Source organism: Mastigoproctus giganteus, chromosome 5 (genome assembly GCF_048544385.1).
Source record: "Mastigoproctus giganteus isolate SK-2022 chromosome 5, ASM4854438v1, whole genome shotgun sequence".
NCBI lineage: Eukaryota > Metazoa > Arthropoda > Arachnida > Uropygi > Thelyphonidae > Mastigoproctus > Mastigoproctus giganteus.
Window position 1 is genome coordinate 196,036,933 of NC_143579.1, and position 17,272 is coordinate 196,054,204.

General features: G+C 39.1%; 2 protein-coding genes across 2 annotated transcripts in view; one reads left to right on the forward strand and one right to left on the reverse strand.

The window, feature by feature from the left end:
• Positions 1-6,951, reverse strand: part of MED19 (mediator complex subunit 19) — a 93,676-nt gene extending 86,725 nt beyond the window's left edge. Inside the window, exon 1 of the mRNA XM_090373621.1 lies at positions 6,682-6,951. Coding sequence (XP_090229747.1) covers positions 6,682-6,859 — 178 coding nt within the window. The 5' untranslated portion in view covers positions 6,860-6,951. The remainder of the gene's footprint in view (positions 1-6,681) is intronic.
• A 414-nt stretch (positions 6,952-7,365) lies between these two features.
• Positions 7,366-17,272, forward strand: part of LOC150085969 (leucine-rich repeat and WD repeat-containing protein 1-like) — a 129,390-nt gene continuing 119,483 nt past the window's right edge. The window contains exon 1 of the mRNA XM_090374758.1: positions 7,366-7,474. Coding sequence (XP_090230884.1) covers positions 7,398-7,474 — 77 coding nt within the window. The 5' untranslated portion in view covers positions 7,366-7,397. The remainder of the gene's footprint in view (positions 7,475-17,272) is intronic.

The window sequence follows — 17,272 nt, forward strand, 5'->3', positions numbered from 1 at the left end:
TACTCTACTACTATACACAAAAGGCATCATGTAAAATGACAAAGACTAACAGTACCAATGAGTACACATTAAGATTTATTTCCAGCTACATGCATTTTAAATCCCAAAATGCAAGTACATTACTGAAATTAACTACCAGTTCCAGTAAATTTAAAGACTATTTGTTGCAAATTCAAATGCAATACAAATAAATTCACTGCAGCATGAAAATAAAAAAAGGGAATCATGCCTCAACAGTGTAATTAGCTTCTATGAGGCTGTTACCATCTGTTGTTGAGGAATTCAATGCAAAGAATAATTTTGCCATCATATACTTAGATCCTAGTAAAGCCTTTAACGCTGTGCGATACATACAATTGTTGTATAAATTGGAGCAATGAGATATTAGGAGCAAGTTATGGATAAAGGGATGGTTAGGTAGTAGGAGACAAAGAGTGGTTATAAACAGCCACTGCTCTTCATGGACTAAAGTGATGAAGTCCATGAAGAGCAGTGACTGAAGCCACAACATCACAGGGTTGATGTTCGGCCTCCTTACTGTTTTTAATATTTATTAATAATATTGATATAAATATTTCAAGTGTGATGTCTAAATTTTCTAATGACACAAATTTAGGCACAATGGTTTATGACAGTAATCAGAGTATGGTACTTCAAGGGAATCTAGATGAACTCAGCAGTGAAAAAGGAAAATGGCAATTGAGATTTTAACTGTGATAAATGTAAAATACTGCATTTGGGTAGCAGAAATAAGAATTAAATATAAAATTTCATGACAATTCATCCAGTGGCAACCTAATTGTTACATAAGGATGGACAGATGGCATAGTAAAGATGATAGGTGCTTATATACACACATGCAAAAGTACCTAATAACAAAACCATAATATATAAATTAGGAATATGTCAGCAGATGCTACATTATTAATTCAAGTATAGGATTTAATCACATTACTGAATGACTAAGCAAGCAAGAAAAAGTATTAAATTATTAAACTGGGTTTTGGATCCAGGGCACTACTAGTTATAGTAGAAATACTGGAGACCCTGCTTATTGCAGTGGCTCTTATGGTTTTTGGTGCCGACCATTTGAAGAAGTAGTTAAAGCCCAAGGACCCACTACTTTAGGTACCATTGTTATTATCATTAGTATTTTTATGTTAATCTAATTTAATTTCAGGTTATCTGCTTTTACCTTGCTGGCATTCTCAATTTTTCCATGGTAATTACAATTGCCAGGTCAGCACCCCTACCAAATACACTGAAAATAAACATGTCTATATTATCTATACAATCAAATAGACATTTGTCTATTTGATTGTATTTTCATTACATATACAGGGTGATTCGCTACCAGTGCGACAAACTTGCAGGAGGTGTAGGGGGCACAAAGACGAATCGGAATCACATAGCATTGCAGGGTCCGAAATGCCTTCGTCATGCGGTAAAGGACGTTGAACGGGAGGTCGCGTGAACAGCGATCCCGGTGGAAGTCAGCATTTGCGAACCGTTTCTGTTGAAGAAACCAAGTAGCAAAAGTCCTCCAGAGTGGATAATCCGCAGGCTCCAATGATTGGACGCGTTGCAGATGGTATGAACTCATTTGGTTTGTTGACAGTATCCTCCATACAGTGGATTGGGAAATACCCAATCGTTGGCCTATCGCTCGAGTACTCTTACTCGGATTGCCTTCTGCAAGACGTAGGACATTCTCCTCATTGTGTGGCGTCCTCGTCGTTCGCTCTCGATTCATGGTACCTCTCATGAAACAACCAGTCTCACATAACCTTCTGTGCACACGTGCGAAAATCGTATGATGAAGAGCATGCCTGTGCGGGAAACGTTCCTGGTACAAGTGCAGAGCGGCGCACCCGTTACAGTCTGCAGCTCCATACGCGAGGTGCATGTCGACCAGTTCAACGTTTAAATACTCGTCCATCCTACTGCCTCGGGAACCAGTTCGCAAATGCTGACTTCCAGCGGGATCGCTGTTCACGCAACCTCCCGTTCAACATCCTCTTCCACATGACGAAGGCATTTCGGACCCTGCAATGCTATGTGATTCCGATTCGTCTTTATGCCCCCTACGCCTCCTGCAAGTTTGTCGCACTGGTAATGAATCACCCTGTATATGTGTGTGTGTGTGTGTGTGTGTGTATATATATATATATATATATATATATATATACAGGGTGTTTCAGTTAAACGTTTCAGAACTTCTAAGAGGGGTAGGGTACATCCTGACAACTCGAAATCATATAGCAATGTGGGGTCGGAAATGCTTTCCTGAAGCGGTGTTGTACACAGAAGCACCATAAAGATGTAAGTGAGAAATCGTTTTAATAATACATGAAAAGAAGCAAAAGGTACATGGATTAAAGTAAGTGTTCGAAGTTTCTTCCACGGGCTACAATGCACGCCTCACATCTCCGACGCATGGACATCCGAACATTCTGGAATACTCCAGGCAGCGTGTCCAGACACAGCAACCGGAGGATTATGCACCTCGTATTGCTTTCGCACAGTGGTACCTTGGAAAATGTGCTACAAACCCCCTTTTTCCTGCTGAAGTGTTGTTTTCCGATGAGGCATCCTTCACAAGGGAAGGAATTTTCAACACGCATAACGACCATATCTGGGTGGTCGAGAACCCGCATGCAATACGACGTCGTGCAGCACAGATTCGATTTTCGGTCAATGTATGGGCCGGTATTATGGGAGATCACCTCATCGGACCTTACCTGTTACCGTGTCGTCTAACCGGACCTATCTACTTGATCTTTCTGCAGCAAGTATTGCCACAACTTTTGAGAGATGAACAGATTTCTGCATCGATGCAACAGACAATGTGGTTCCAACACGATGGAGCCCCTGCCCATTATAGCGGAGATGTTCGTAACTACCTGGATGTCACATTTGGTCAACAGTGGATCGGACGTGGTGGTCCCGTGCGTTGGCCTGCTCGTTCACCCGACCTATCATGTCTTGATTTTTATTTCTGGGGTCATATGAAATCGCTAGTTTATGACACCCCTGTTGACAATGCTGAGGAGCTGGTTGCAAGAATCGCAGTAGCTGCCGAAGAAATTCGAAATTCGCCTGGAGTATTCCAGAATGTTCGGATGTCCATGCGTCGGAGATGTGAGGCGTGCATTGTAGCCCGTGGAAGAAACTTCGAGCACTTACTTTAATCCATGTACCTTTTGCTTCTTTTCATGTATTATTAAAACGATTTCTCACTTACGGTCTCTTTTCTTTATGGTGCTTCTGTGTACAACACCGCTTCAGGAAAGCATTTCCGACCCCACATTGCTATATGATTTCGAGTTGTCAGGATGTACCCTACCCCTCTTAGAAGTTCTGAAACACCCTGTATAATGAAAATACAATCTGTATCAGGGATGCATTCATTTTACACTATTGTGCAGAAAATGTGGTACAGCCATTTAAAAGTATGCAAAAATGTCTGAAGTTCATCTGGCTCACTCTAACAAAGAAAGAACTGTAATCTATCTGCACATTTTGGAAGTCCAAACTGAAGATTTTGCACATTTTGGCAGTCCACAAGGAGCCACCCAATCTGGTAAGAACCACACCCAGCGCCGCAAGGAGATATTCAGATGAACAGCACAAGAAGCTGCCCAGTCCAAACGATAACAATACTCAGCACCACAAAGTGCTTAGATGATAACTTTCCTTCATCTTCCAGATGTCAAAAATGATGTTATTTAAGCGTAAGCAACCCACCAATAATCAGAACGGTACTGCACATCCTATGCCTACCGTATTCAATCAAGACTTCTGTTCCAATAGTAGAGGCCAAGTGAGACATATTCCACCACTGACCTCCAACATTATTCTTAACATTATCAGACCTATGTCGGTCATTCCTCTCTAGCCTAATCATCCTGGGTCTGCTCCAATTGCAAAAGTACGTCTTCTTCGAAAAACTTGCAAGGCAATGGATTGAAATGTCAAAAATGTTTTTTCTTCATTGCAAGAAGGTATGCCTCATATCCTGGCATCAATGGCTGAAGATTAAGCACATAACCTACTAATTCTTCTCTCAGGTCTTGATACTCATAGCAATTAAACAATAAACAAGACGTTCCCAATCCTCTTGTGTCCCACAAACACACATTGTGTGCTCACTTACCCCCCAGGTATTTAGTTTATCAAAAAACAAGCCAGGTCTGAGCTGCATATCATCATTCTTCTCTTTCTCAGTGATTCCTTTCTACTTCTGACACTCTCTCTCTTTCAGGGTAACTCGGGAAATTTTTTTGGCTGGTGCAGCATAAGCCTCAGGCTTCCTTGTATCATATGACTAATAATAATAAAGAATGAGGATTGCAGATTTGGATTGACTCAAGCAGGTATACCTATACCAGCCTTGTCAACATATGGAAGAAACTTTTTTTGTTATCAGTCCTTTGATCCTGCTATCCTATCTTTCCTGCCATAACTGCATCAGGCACGCCCAGATTTTGTCTCTTTTCCTCCTTGTAGCTATGGTCACATGGCACTGCAATCAACATTCTCTCATACATCCATTCTTTCTGAATAATTAATTTCTTTTTAGATCAATGTAGAAGCACATTGACCTAAAAAGTATATTCAAATCAAGTGACATTCTTCCTGTTAATACCTGCAGTGCATCACTAGACACCATCCAGCATGCCATACTGAGCCATAACAGCATTTCTCTCTGAATGGAAAATATCTTGCACACATCTGCCCTTTGCAGTGCACAGTCTATCCAAATATGAGTACTATAACTGACAACTGGTAAAAATTGGCAGCGAAAAAAGAAAATGGCAAATCGAGATTTTAACAGTAATAAATGTAAAGTACTGCATTTGGGTAGCAGAAATAAGAATGAAATAGATAGATTCATAAAATAATATCTTTTTACCAATTGTCTGGTGCTCTGCCTTTTAACTTACCACTCCAATTACATATAAATAACCACTTCCCACTGGTTATTCTTGCTATCATAGCGACAAAATGAAGGATCTTCTGTGCAATGTGTAACACAAATCATAAACCTCTATGTCTATTTTTATCCCAAAATACATTATTATAATTTTCACACTGTAGGCTTACACCTATCCTAGTGACTGGGTTCCTCATGACAAAGAGGGATACCCTTTTAAGAGAATGGATTTTCTTTTTGTAGTTGATACTGTCAACCTATGAAGAAGACACCAACCATGCAGCTCTAATAATAAAAAATTGGAACATTCTTCTAATTGTAATCATGAATCTTCTTCCACAAGTACGACAAGGTTATCTGCATACGCTATCATGTGTGTGTTTGGGTATGTCCAGAGTAGCCAATCATTTAGTACTAAATTCCACGAGTGGCCCAAAGACATCTCAGCAGACAACTTCAAACCACTCACTTGGTAACAGTTCCACTACTTGATTTGATGATAACAAATCGATCTTGAAAATAGTCTTTAATAATTGAGTAAATTTAGGACATGCACCGGGCATTATTGGAACAGTGTACCATTAGTACACTGTTCCAATCAATGTGTCAAACATGCCTGCAAAGTCTATAAACAGACCCAAACTACTTTTTCTCACAACTTTTAACAGTCATTGTCATCCTTTTCAGGGCACTGTCCATTCCTCTCCCTGGTATAACTCCATACTGATCATCTGACAATGCACACTGCTCTCGAACAGCATCTAAAATACTAATTCATAAACCTTGCCTACCCCACTTAACAAGGCAATTGGACGATGTGAATCCACTCTGTCCTTGGGATTGAAGATTTCAAGATAGGTTTCACAGTGCCTGCTTCCATCACAAAGGCATGTATTAAATGTGCTGAGGAGATGAAACAGTATTACAGTAAAGCTACATTTGATTAAATCTAAACCAGGCCATTTGTTCCCTCATATTGTCTGAATCACTACCGATAATTCATCCATAGCAAAAAATTCAGAGAATACACATTATTTATTGGATTTTATTTTTTGTCCATCTGAATTTGGTATGTGGCAATCATCAGCACTGCCATCCCCAAAAAACAAAATCAGCTCTTACTTCTTGTGTAGCTGGGCAATTCTTGGTGATTGCCCAGATGAAAGAAAGATTAGTGCCTTTCAAAAATAAAAACTATGCAAACCAGTTTTCTGAACCTATTATAATTCGTTGTTTTTTTAATGAGCTTTTTAGAATTATTTTTATTTTACATTGCAAACATCAAAATTATTAAAAAGGTTAATTACTGTCTCACTGAGTAGAGATTAGGTGAACATCTGAATAACCCTGAAATATTATATTCAATGAACATTGCATTACATAATTTATAGATATGCTAATACTGTCATCGTTCCACACTTAATTAATCGATAATGTAAGACTGTACTGAAATTCCGAATATCAGCACAAACTTAATCTTGTCTCCTATGTGAACAAATCAGCCTCATACTAATAAACATTACGTCGTTTGCATGACGGTAATCCGGATAAACAAAATCATTTGACTGCGTGTTTTTGTTTTTTTGAAAATAAGAATATATAACCGGTTCGAAAATTCCGCTTCGCGCCCTTCTAAAATCACTCAATCATGTCAAACATTAATTTTCATTTTAACCTGAGAAAACATTTTTTTTTAATCTAATAAGTGTTCTGAAGACATCTCTAGAGAAACTTCGGTTCCTTACTTGGAGGTTCCTTCATAAGATAAAATGGCCCACTATGAACGATAGCAGGTGTTTTGCCTAAAGATATAGTAGTTTTTAAAGTTCCCGTAGAATCCTGGCGAGGAACAACTGGAGAGCGAGCTCCCCTTGGACTCGATTTTGGGGAATATTGTTCAGCACGTCTCACAACATCAGCCATCTTCGATATTATTGCTGAACACACGACCAACCGCAGATAAACTTACACCAAGGAGCGCACTGTCATTGAATTATTACTCCATGCCGACACAACTAGACAGTGAAGAGTGAGAATGAAAACAAAACAAAAATAAATAATAAAATAAACGAAATCGCAGTTTTATATGTATTTTAAATATTTCTATTTCTGCCTATACATATGTAAATTTCAAATTTATGAATCATAAATCGTAATTGTAGCAATTCGTAGAACAAGGATATGGTTTTAGTTTCGTAAAAGCGCCAAACTTTGATTATGGCACAGATTCTGTGGATTATGAATATTAGCAGTGAATCCAGTTACTGTACTGAAAGATGCTGCAAAACTTTTCTCACATGTCTACATTTCTCATTTCTTTGTATCATGGTATTTTCTGAGCCAAGGAAATTGCTGACGAATATTTAGCTTAATATTTAGAATAAAACGTAATACTTCCAATGTGATATAAATTTGCGAATGTGATAATTCTCGATATTGACAATTACCTACACTATATTCGATGATGACAGTGTTAACAAAAAAGGTACTATTGGATCGGATGGGCTGCAAATCATTATCTGAAATAAAAGATTTAAGGTAAGTTTTGTATATATTTATTCAGTAAAAATTTTCGTAAAATTTCACTGTAACTGATTCAGTAATAAAAGGATTAGAGAAAAAGATCCGAATGTCGAACCTTTTTTTCTCTCATCTTTTTTCAATCTATCAATCAGTAGAATATTCAAAGCCACTAAGTGGATTTTTCTTATTTATTGATTTGAAATTATTGTTTTTCTAAAACTTTTCATTTAAATTTAGTAGTATAGCATTGTTTTGTGATTTTCAGATTAATCTGGTGTATTTATTCTTTACTCGGCCTTGTAATTGCATAAAAGTATCGGTAAGGGTATCAGATCCACGTGTTACAAGTTGCAGCTGCGCTGGGCGAGAAGTTTTTTAGTCATATTTAGCCGCTTTATTGACCATTTTTTACATCAAATTATTTTCTATAAGTAGCTTATAGATCTAGTCAGGATCGTTAGTTTATTCTGAATTGAGACAACGAGATTTGGAAGTTAATTAATACTTGGAAGTGTCCGTAGATTTACCGTTCGTAACTTGCCGCCTTTGTTATACGATACGTTATAACCCGAACGAGATAGCGTTAGTATAGTATAATATTGTCAATTAATCAGTAAAATCTAATAAACTTGCTAAACTTCGTTGTCAATTAAATTGTACTTTTAACTAAATACATATAACGACTTAGATTACAAACGTAACATAATTAATTAATACGTAACTTGATACGGAAGTTATATAAAGGGAACTCGTAGATAATTAATACTTGATACTGAAAAATATATATACCGTTATAACTGTGTTGGGATACAAGTTTAGGGTTATAATTTTGTACTGAAATTGAAATTTTATTGAAATTAAATCGAAATCATGACTCAGACCAGAGCAGAAAAGCAAAAGGCTCAAGCTAATGGAAGTTCTGTGGCTCAGAGGAGAACTGATGGGGACAGTTGCCCTTTGAATCACAGCCTTTTAAAATGCACTGCTTGCATGATGTTTGTGGAGCAATCAGGTATGGGACATGACATTGCCATGGGGGTTGTCTTTGTGTGTGTGTGCGCAATGCAAGGAGTGTAACGAAATCAGGCAACAACTCAGCATTGTTATGGGGCTGTATGAGAGCTTGAAGGACAGGGTGGATGCCTTCGAAGGAACTAAATTGAGGGGCCCATCAAGCTCTCAGCTGCCCACATCAATGCCAGAGCTTGCACTTGGTCATCACGCAACACAGCGGCAGCCAACCGGGCTAGCCGGGTGGGTAAAGTGCCTGCCTGGCAAACAAAAGGTTGCAGGTCCGATTCCTGCCTCGGGCTTGGATCAAAGTACTGCAAAAACCTTGGGAGGTGCATTATGGCCACAGAAGCCTATGCGCCAACAACTACCAAAAAAAAAAAAAAAACAGCAGCAACCCCCAAGGCAGAATGTGCTTGTCCCACAGGAACTAGTAGTTGTTGGTGACTCTATTGTCAGGAAAACGGAGAACATGCTTTGTAAAAAGGGTACGTGGAACAGGACCAGGATAAGTCTGCCAGGGACAAAGGTTGATGACGTTGTAGAGCGGATATCATCTTTTAAGGGCACAAAAGGTGATATAGTTGTACATGTTGGCACTAATGATATCAAGAGTAGGAGACTAGCAGAATTACTTAACAAATACAGGTCCCTGTTGAAAAAAAGCCGTGAATTAGGGTTGAATTTGAGTGTCTGCAATTCTGCTCAGACACGATAGGAGGGAGTATATGATGAGAGCCTTGTCGATCAATTCGGTCCTGGAGAGATTGTGCAAGGCTCAAGGGGTAGAATTTTTTTCAGCCTGGACTGTACTTGTTAACAGGAGGCTGCTTCTACAGGGATGGTATACACTTAAATAGAAAGGGTGCAAGAATATTTGCTGATGCTATCGAGGCAGTGTTAGGTGGGTCGGAAAACTGCTAGCTTGGCGGGATATATTCACTAATAGATTAACAGTAGCCACTGGCAGAGGTGAAAGTGATTCTTGCACTGCTTCTGTTGGAAGGAGCAGAAGCCTGAAAAACAAGATACAGGATATTTCAGAGACTACTGGGAGTCATTGCGGTACAAGTAAACACATGGGTTGTGTTAGGGTAGCTAAGAATAGAAACATGTTGGTTGCAAGAATGTATACAAGGTGCATGTATACTTGCGTGTACACCAATGCTAGGAGTTTGGTAAATAAATTTGATGAATTTGAAGTATTGCTCAAAGCATCAAAGGTGGATATTGTTGGGATATCAGAGATGTGGTGTCACACAGATATAAGGAATGCAGAACTGGAATTTGGGAAGTACAACGTCTACAGAAAGGATAAGAAGGGAGGAGGGGTTATGCTATTAGTTAAGAAACACAAAATCCAAGGAAGTGAAGCCAGTCGACATTGCTGGACAGTGCAGTGTCGAGTCAGTTTGGTGTGACATAAGCATTGGGAGATCAAAATTGAGAGTAGGAGTGTGCTATAGGCCTAATGACTCTGATGAGTATAATAAGAAACTGTACAGGGAAATAGAGTGGGCCAGTACATCAGAGAGTCGTATAATGGGAGATTTTAATTTCCCAGATATTGACTGGAATTTGTGAGTTAGTCACTCACACACTAGCAAGGCTTTTGTGGATTTATTGGATGATTGTTTTCTACATCAGCATGTTCGTGAGGCAACTAGAGGGAGTAATACTCTTGATTTGATTATCAGTAGTGATTCTTCATGCATTAAGAATCTGCAGATAAAGGAACCACTAGGTGGCAGTGATCACAGTGTGTTGAAGTAGGATTTACTCAAAGAGGTAACTACCATCAGGGGTAAAGGGAAGGGTTATTGCTTTCGTAAAGGCGACTACGATGGTCTGAGACAGTATTTAAATTCTATACAGTGGGACCAACTGATGATGTTACGAACAGCAAATTCAAAATGGGAAGCATTCAAAGAACTTATCTTGGAAGCTACTAGGCTTTACATACCAACTAAGAAATATTGTTCAAGGTTTAGGCATAAATGGATGTCAGATGAACTAATGAGACATATGGCAGAGAAGAAAAATGCATGGGATACATATAAATTAACACGTGACACAGAAACCTATGATAGATACAAGTTGATTTGTAACCAAGTTACAAAGGAGGTTAGGCAGGCGAATGCAGATTACGAGAAATCTTTGGCAAGGGATGCAAAGAAAAACAGCAAAGAGTTCTTTACTTATGTAAACTCTAGAAGGAAGGGGATGAATCAGATTGGTCCACTTGATATTGATGGGTCAACTGTTGATGATCCTGCTCAGGTAGCTAACAAACTAAATGAATATTTTGCATCGACATTCACACATGAGGAGTTATTCAGCGAGGGGAATGCCAGAGATGTATTCAACTTGGGCAGTAAGCTAGAGAACGGGCAGTAATAACCGAGTGTAGAGTGGAGAAGAAATTGTTGAAGATAAACACAAGAAAAGCACCTGGGGTGGATGGGATCTATCCAGTTATATTAAAGGAGGCAGCAAAGGAAGTAAACAAACCCTTAGCCATAATTATGAGAGCTTCCTTGGACTGCAGTCATACCCACAGACTGGAGAAGTGCAAATGTGACCCCAATTCACAAAGGAGGATCAAAGGCTGACGCAAGTAATTATAGACCTGTGAGTTTAATTTCTGTTCCAGGAAAATTAATGGAGGCACTGGTTAAAGAAACACTGCAGGATCATCTAGACAAGACTTCAGTTATAGCTCGGACATAGCATGGTTTTGTTAAGGGGAAGTCTTGCCTGACCAATTTGATTGGATATTATGATGTAGTCACAAAAGAACTGGATGCAGGGAATAACTTTAATATTATATACTTGGATCTTAGAAAGGCTTTTGATACTGTTGCACATGGAAGACAAATTGGAGCAGTGTGGCATTGGAAGCAAATTGCTGCTATGGATAAAGGGGGAGAAGACGGAGAGAGTGGTAATCAATGGACACTGCTCATCGTGGACTAATAACATTAGTCCCTCAGGGTTCAGTGTTGGGTCCATTATTGCTTTCTGTATTTATAAATGATATTGATGATGGTATATCAAGCTTAATGTCCAAGTTTGCAGACGATACAAAGGTTGACAGGGTTGTTAAGGACACTACTGACACTATGCTGCTGCAATAGGATCTGGAAAGGTTGAGCAGATGGGCTGAGAGGTGGCAAATGAAGTTTAACATTGACAAAAGTAAAATACTACATATGGGAAACAGCAACCCCAGAGCAACGTATGAACTCTGTGGTACTACACTGACAGTGGTAGAGAATGAAAAGGATCTGGGGGTAATTGTGCAGGCAGATTTGAAGTTCTCGAGCAGTGCAGACGGGCAACAAGAGTAGCTCATGGTGTCTTGTCAATGATATACAGGAATTTTTCTAACAGGGATAAGGAGGTGATTATTCCCTTGTATAAGGCAATGGTCAGGCCACACCTAGAGTACTGTATACAGGTCTGGAGGCCTCATCTCAAGAAGGATGTAGAGCTGCTGGAACGAGTACAGAGAAGGGCAACAAGATTAGTGAATGGAACAAAGGGGGTGCTCTTACGAAGAAAGGCTTAAGTTTTGCAAATTACAGTGTCTGGAGACTAGGCACCAGCGATGTGATCTGATAGAGGTGTATAAAGAGTTGAATGGTTTGAGCATTCTCAATGCTGAAGGGATTCTTCCTCTTGCTCAGAATAATTACCTGAGAGGGCATAAATTCATATTGAGGAAAGACAGATGTAGGATAGACGTGCGGAAATTTGCCTTTAGCCAGTGGGTGGTTGGTTGGTGGAACAGACTTCCATCCCTTGTCGTGGAAGTTGATAGCCTAAATAAATTTAAGGCTCAGCTGGACAGGTATTTCGAATGAACGGAGAGGTGAAGTGGAAGTGGTTTTTTTATGGCTGATGCTGCATAAGCTTGCTTTCTTGCATCATATCCTCTACTAATGCTAATGCTAATTATTGATAGATTGTTCATCATGGAATCGTCTGATGATTAGTATTAACAGAATATTTGTAAGTACTTTGTGTAATTAACAGTGTTAAGATATTGGTTTAAATCCTGTGAATACTATGTATTTTGAAGAATACATAAATCAGAGTAAAAAAGGGAAGCATTAGTTGAAGCATATGATGCAAGAAAGCAAACTTATACAGCATTAGCCAAAAAAAAAACCATCCGGTCACTCCAAATGTTTGTCTAGTTCAGCCTTAAATTTATTTAAGCTATCAACTTCCACAACAACAGATAGAAGTCTGTTCTAGCAATCAACTACCTCCTGGCTAAAGGCAAACTTCTGCACATCTTTAACCCCAGGGGCTCGCATCTGGTATGGGCTTGGCACACCCAGGGTCCTCAGCTGGATATCATCATTCTTCTCTTTCTTGGTGATTCCCTTCTCTCTCTCTCTCTTTCACTCAGGGTAATTCAGAATTTTTTTTTTTTGTCTGTTGCAGTATAAGCCTCAGGCTTCCTTGCACCATATTGGTAATAATAATAATAACTGTCTTTCCTCAGTTTGAATCTATGCCCCTTCAGGTTCTTAATCTGAGCAAGCGGAAATATTCCGTCAGCATTGAGCCTGCTCAAACCATTCAATTCCTTATACACCTCGATCAGATCACCTCGCATTTGCCTAGCCTCCAGATGCTGCAACTTGCAGAACTTAAGCCTTTCTTCCTAAGCACACCCCTTTGTTCCTCTCACCAATCTTGTTGCCCTTCTCTGTACTCGTTCTAGCAACTCTACATCCTTCCTAAAATGAGGCCTCCAGACCTGTATACATACTCAAGGTGTGGCCTGACCATTGCCTTATACAAAGGGATAATCACCTCCTTGTCTCTGCTAGCAAAATTCCTATATATCATTGACAAAACTCCATGACCTGTTCCGGGAGCCTATCTGCACTGCTCAGCCAACTTCATATTTGACTGCACAGTCACCCCCAGCTCTTTTTTACTTTCCACTTCCCTGAGTGTAGTACCACACAGTTGGTACGGTTCTCTTCGGTTACTGCTACCCATATAGAGTACTTTGCATTTGTCAATGTTAAACTTCAATTGACACTTCTCAGCCCATCTGCCTAACTTTTCTAGATCCTGTTGCAGTAGCATACTGTCTTTACTGTCATTAACAACTCTGCCAACCTTCGTATCATCTGCAAACTTGGACATTAAGCCTGATATACCTTCATCGATATCATTGATAAATACACAAAACAACTATGGGCCCAATGTCCAAGAACATATAGGTGAAACAAAAAGGAAAACTTGGGTTACAAAGATGCAGACTTTTGTTCAAATGCTGTTATTACAGGCCATAATCACGAAATGAAAGGTTTGCAAAAAATTCAAACATTGAAAGAAGAAAAGATTTCCTGAATAACAGCATTATTCATTTTATTCACTAATTGTCAAATAGCATGCTTGAATACTACTGCCTTTGGAATTATCCCTAACTAATGTGTTCAGCAACTGCATCTAAAAGTACAAATAAAATAAAGTTGCTACTTCTTGCCTTTTGGTACCATCCTCAAATCAACTCTCTCATCTGTTTCCCAATCAGTAGCAGAATTGTGGTCACTGTATCAGATATTGTTGGCTTCATCATCGTCATCTCCTTCTTCAGAATTTACTTCATCATCTATACATTCATTTATCTATTGTAATAATAATAATGCTTCACCCTCAGCACCAAAATCTTTAATTCTAATTCTTAATATGGAATGGCAACTTGCATACAAATAAAATATGAGCTAAAAAGAACAGTGCATTCCAAAACTGAAATCATAATATGATCAGATCTTCCATCTTATGGATTGCTAACTGTTTTTTGTAATTGGGCATTCAGTTTGCATTCCACCTTACAGTTCAAGAAACCTTGCAGGGTTTCTTGAACATATAATGAAACATTCTCGAACATGTAGTGAAACTTCAAATTCTCAAATATCCACTACCAAATCCTTATATGCTGATCTTCAGGTAATTCTCCAGTGGCGCCAGGTTGACTAAGTTAATTTCAATCCTTCTAAAACTCAATCCTCATATCTTGCAAAAAGGATTCTTCTGCCCCATGCTTATTTTTGATGACACTCAAATTTCTAGACAGGATAACATATTTCTATTAGAGATTACCCTGACTTTTAATCTATCTTGGCATAAGGACATCACAAATATTGCTTCTTTTGCATCTAAAAAACTTTATGGAACTGATTCTTTTCTTTTGCTTTCATTACCTTTCTTCTAATAGCTACTCACTTAGTACCTATCTGAAATTCGCCCTACCATGGAATACTGTTCCTACATCTGGAGCAGTGCCCCCATTATCTCTCTCATCTTCTAGACTCAGTTCAAAAGAAGGCAGTTAGGTTAATTAAAGTTTCTCCACTCTGTCTCATAGACATTCTGTTTCTGCTGCATGCCTTTTCTATACATATTTCTATGGGCACTGCTCTTCTGTTGGCTTCTTTAATTCCTCCCCCCCCTCTCTCTTAACCTGGTTTTGGCGCATTATAGCCTTAGTTGCTAATGTGCCAATAAAACCCAACAACCAACCAACCAACCAACCAACCAACCATCTCTCTCTCTCTCTGTTCTATAGTTTCTAATACCTTTCATATATGGGATTCCATAAAAAAAAAAGAGAGAGAAAAGGAAGAAAATTTTTTATACTTTATTGCACAATGAACAAGAAAAACTACAATCCCAAATCAAAAGTGGAATCATAACATGATTAGCAACATGGATGACTATTGCCCTCTACACCAATTTTCACTAATTATTGCATCAGCTCACCACCATCTTTCCTTGAACCACATGGAAACTGTGATTAGGTAATTAGCAAAAAAAAGATGTCCATCAGGAATATGCATGCTGAAACAAATTTTGCCAACGAAAATGTAAAATACAGTAAAAGTAAAATATAACGTGCAGGAACTATATTAAGAATAGTAATAAAATATATACAGATAAATACTAAATGTGATAAAAACAAAATACAATCGGACCTCTATATAACGAAATCGATCACTCCCTTGAAAAAATTCGTTATACAGAAATTTCATTATTAGCATTAGTAGAGGCATAGGATTGCAAGAAAGCAAGCTTATGCAGCATCAGCAAAAAAAAAAAAAAAAAAAACACCTCCCATTTCACACCTCCTGTCCCGTTCGAGGCATTTGGAACATTCATTCCAAATGCCTGTCCAGCTCAGCCTTAAATTTATTTAGCATTAGAATTAATAGAGGCATTTGATGCAAGAAAGCAAGCTTATGCAGCATCAGCCAAAAAAAAAAAAAAAAAAAAAAACCACTTCCACTTCACCCCTCTGTTCGTTCAAAATACCTGTCCAGCTGAGCCTTAAACTTATTTAGGCTATCAACTTCCACGACAAGGGATGGAAGTCTGTTCCACCAACCAACCACCCACTGGCTAAAGGCAAATTTCCGCACGTCTATCCTACATCTGTCTTTCCTCAATTTGAATTTATGCCCTCTCAGGTGATTATTCTGAGCGAGAGGAAGAATCCCATCAGCATTGAGCATGCTCAAACCATTCAAGGCTTTACACACCTCTATCAGATCACCTTGCTGGTGCCTAGTCTCCAGACACTGTAATTTGCAAAACTTAAGCCTTTCTTCGTAAGAGCACTCCTTTGTTCCATTCACTAATCTTGTTGTCCTTCTCTGTACTCGTTCCAGCAGCTCTACATCCTTCATGAAATGAGGCCTCCAGACCTGTATACAATACTCTAGGTGTGGCCTGACCATTGCCTTATACAAGGGAATAATCACCTCCTTATCCCTGCTAGAAAAATTCCTATATATCATTGACAATACACCATGAGCTACTCTTGCAGCCCGTCTGCACTGCTCAGAGAACTTCATATCTGCCTGCACAACCACCCCCAGGTCCCTTTCATTCTCTACCACTGTCAGTGTAGTACCACAGAGTTGATACGTTGCTCTGGGGTTGCTGTTTCCCATGTGTAGTACTTTACATTTGTCAATGTTAAACTTCATTTGCCACCTCTCAGCCCATCTGCTCAACCTTTCCAGATCCTGTTGTAGCAGCAGCATAGCGTCAGTAGTCCTTAACAACCCGCCAACCTGTGTATCGTCTGCAAACTTGGACATTAAGTTTGATATACCATCATCAATATTATTTATAAATACAGAAAACAACAATGGACCCAACACTGAACCCTGAGGGATTCCACTGATAACATTAGTCCACGAAGAGCAGTGTCCATTGATTACCACTCTGTCTTCTCCCACTCAACAATCCCTTTAACCATAGCAGTAATTTGCCTCCAATGCTGCACTGTTCCAATTTGTGCAGCAGTCTTCCATGTGCAACAGTATCAAAAGCCTTTCTAAGATCCAAGTATATAATATCAAAGTTATTCCCTGCATCCAGTTCCTTTGTGACTGCATCATAGTATCCAATCAAATTGGTCAGCAAGACTTCCCCTTAACAAAACCATGCTGTGTCTGAGCTATAACTGAAGTCTTGTCTAAATGATCCTGCAGTACTTCTTTAACTAGTGCCTCCATTAATTTTCCAGGAACAGAAGTTAAACTCACAGGTCTATAATTACTTGTGTCAGCCTTTGATCCTCCTTTGTGAATTGGGGTCACATTTGCACATCTCCAGTCCGTGGGTACCTCCCCTGAGTCCAAGGAAGCTCTCATAATTATGGCTAAGGGTATGCTTACTTCCTCTGCTGCCTCCTTTAATATAACTGGTTAGATCCCATCCACCCCGGGTGCCTTTCTTGTGTTTATCTTCAACAATTTCTCCTCC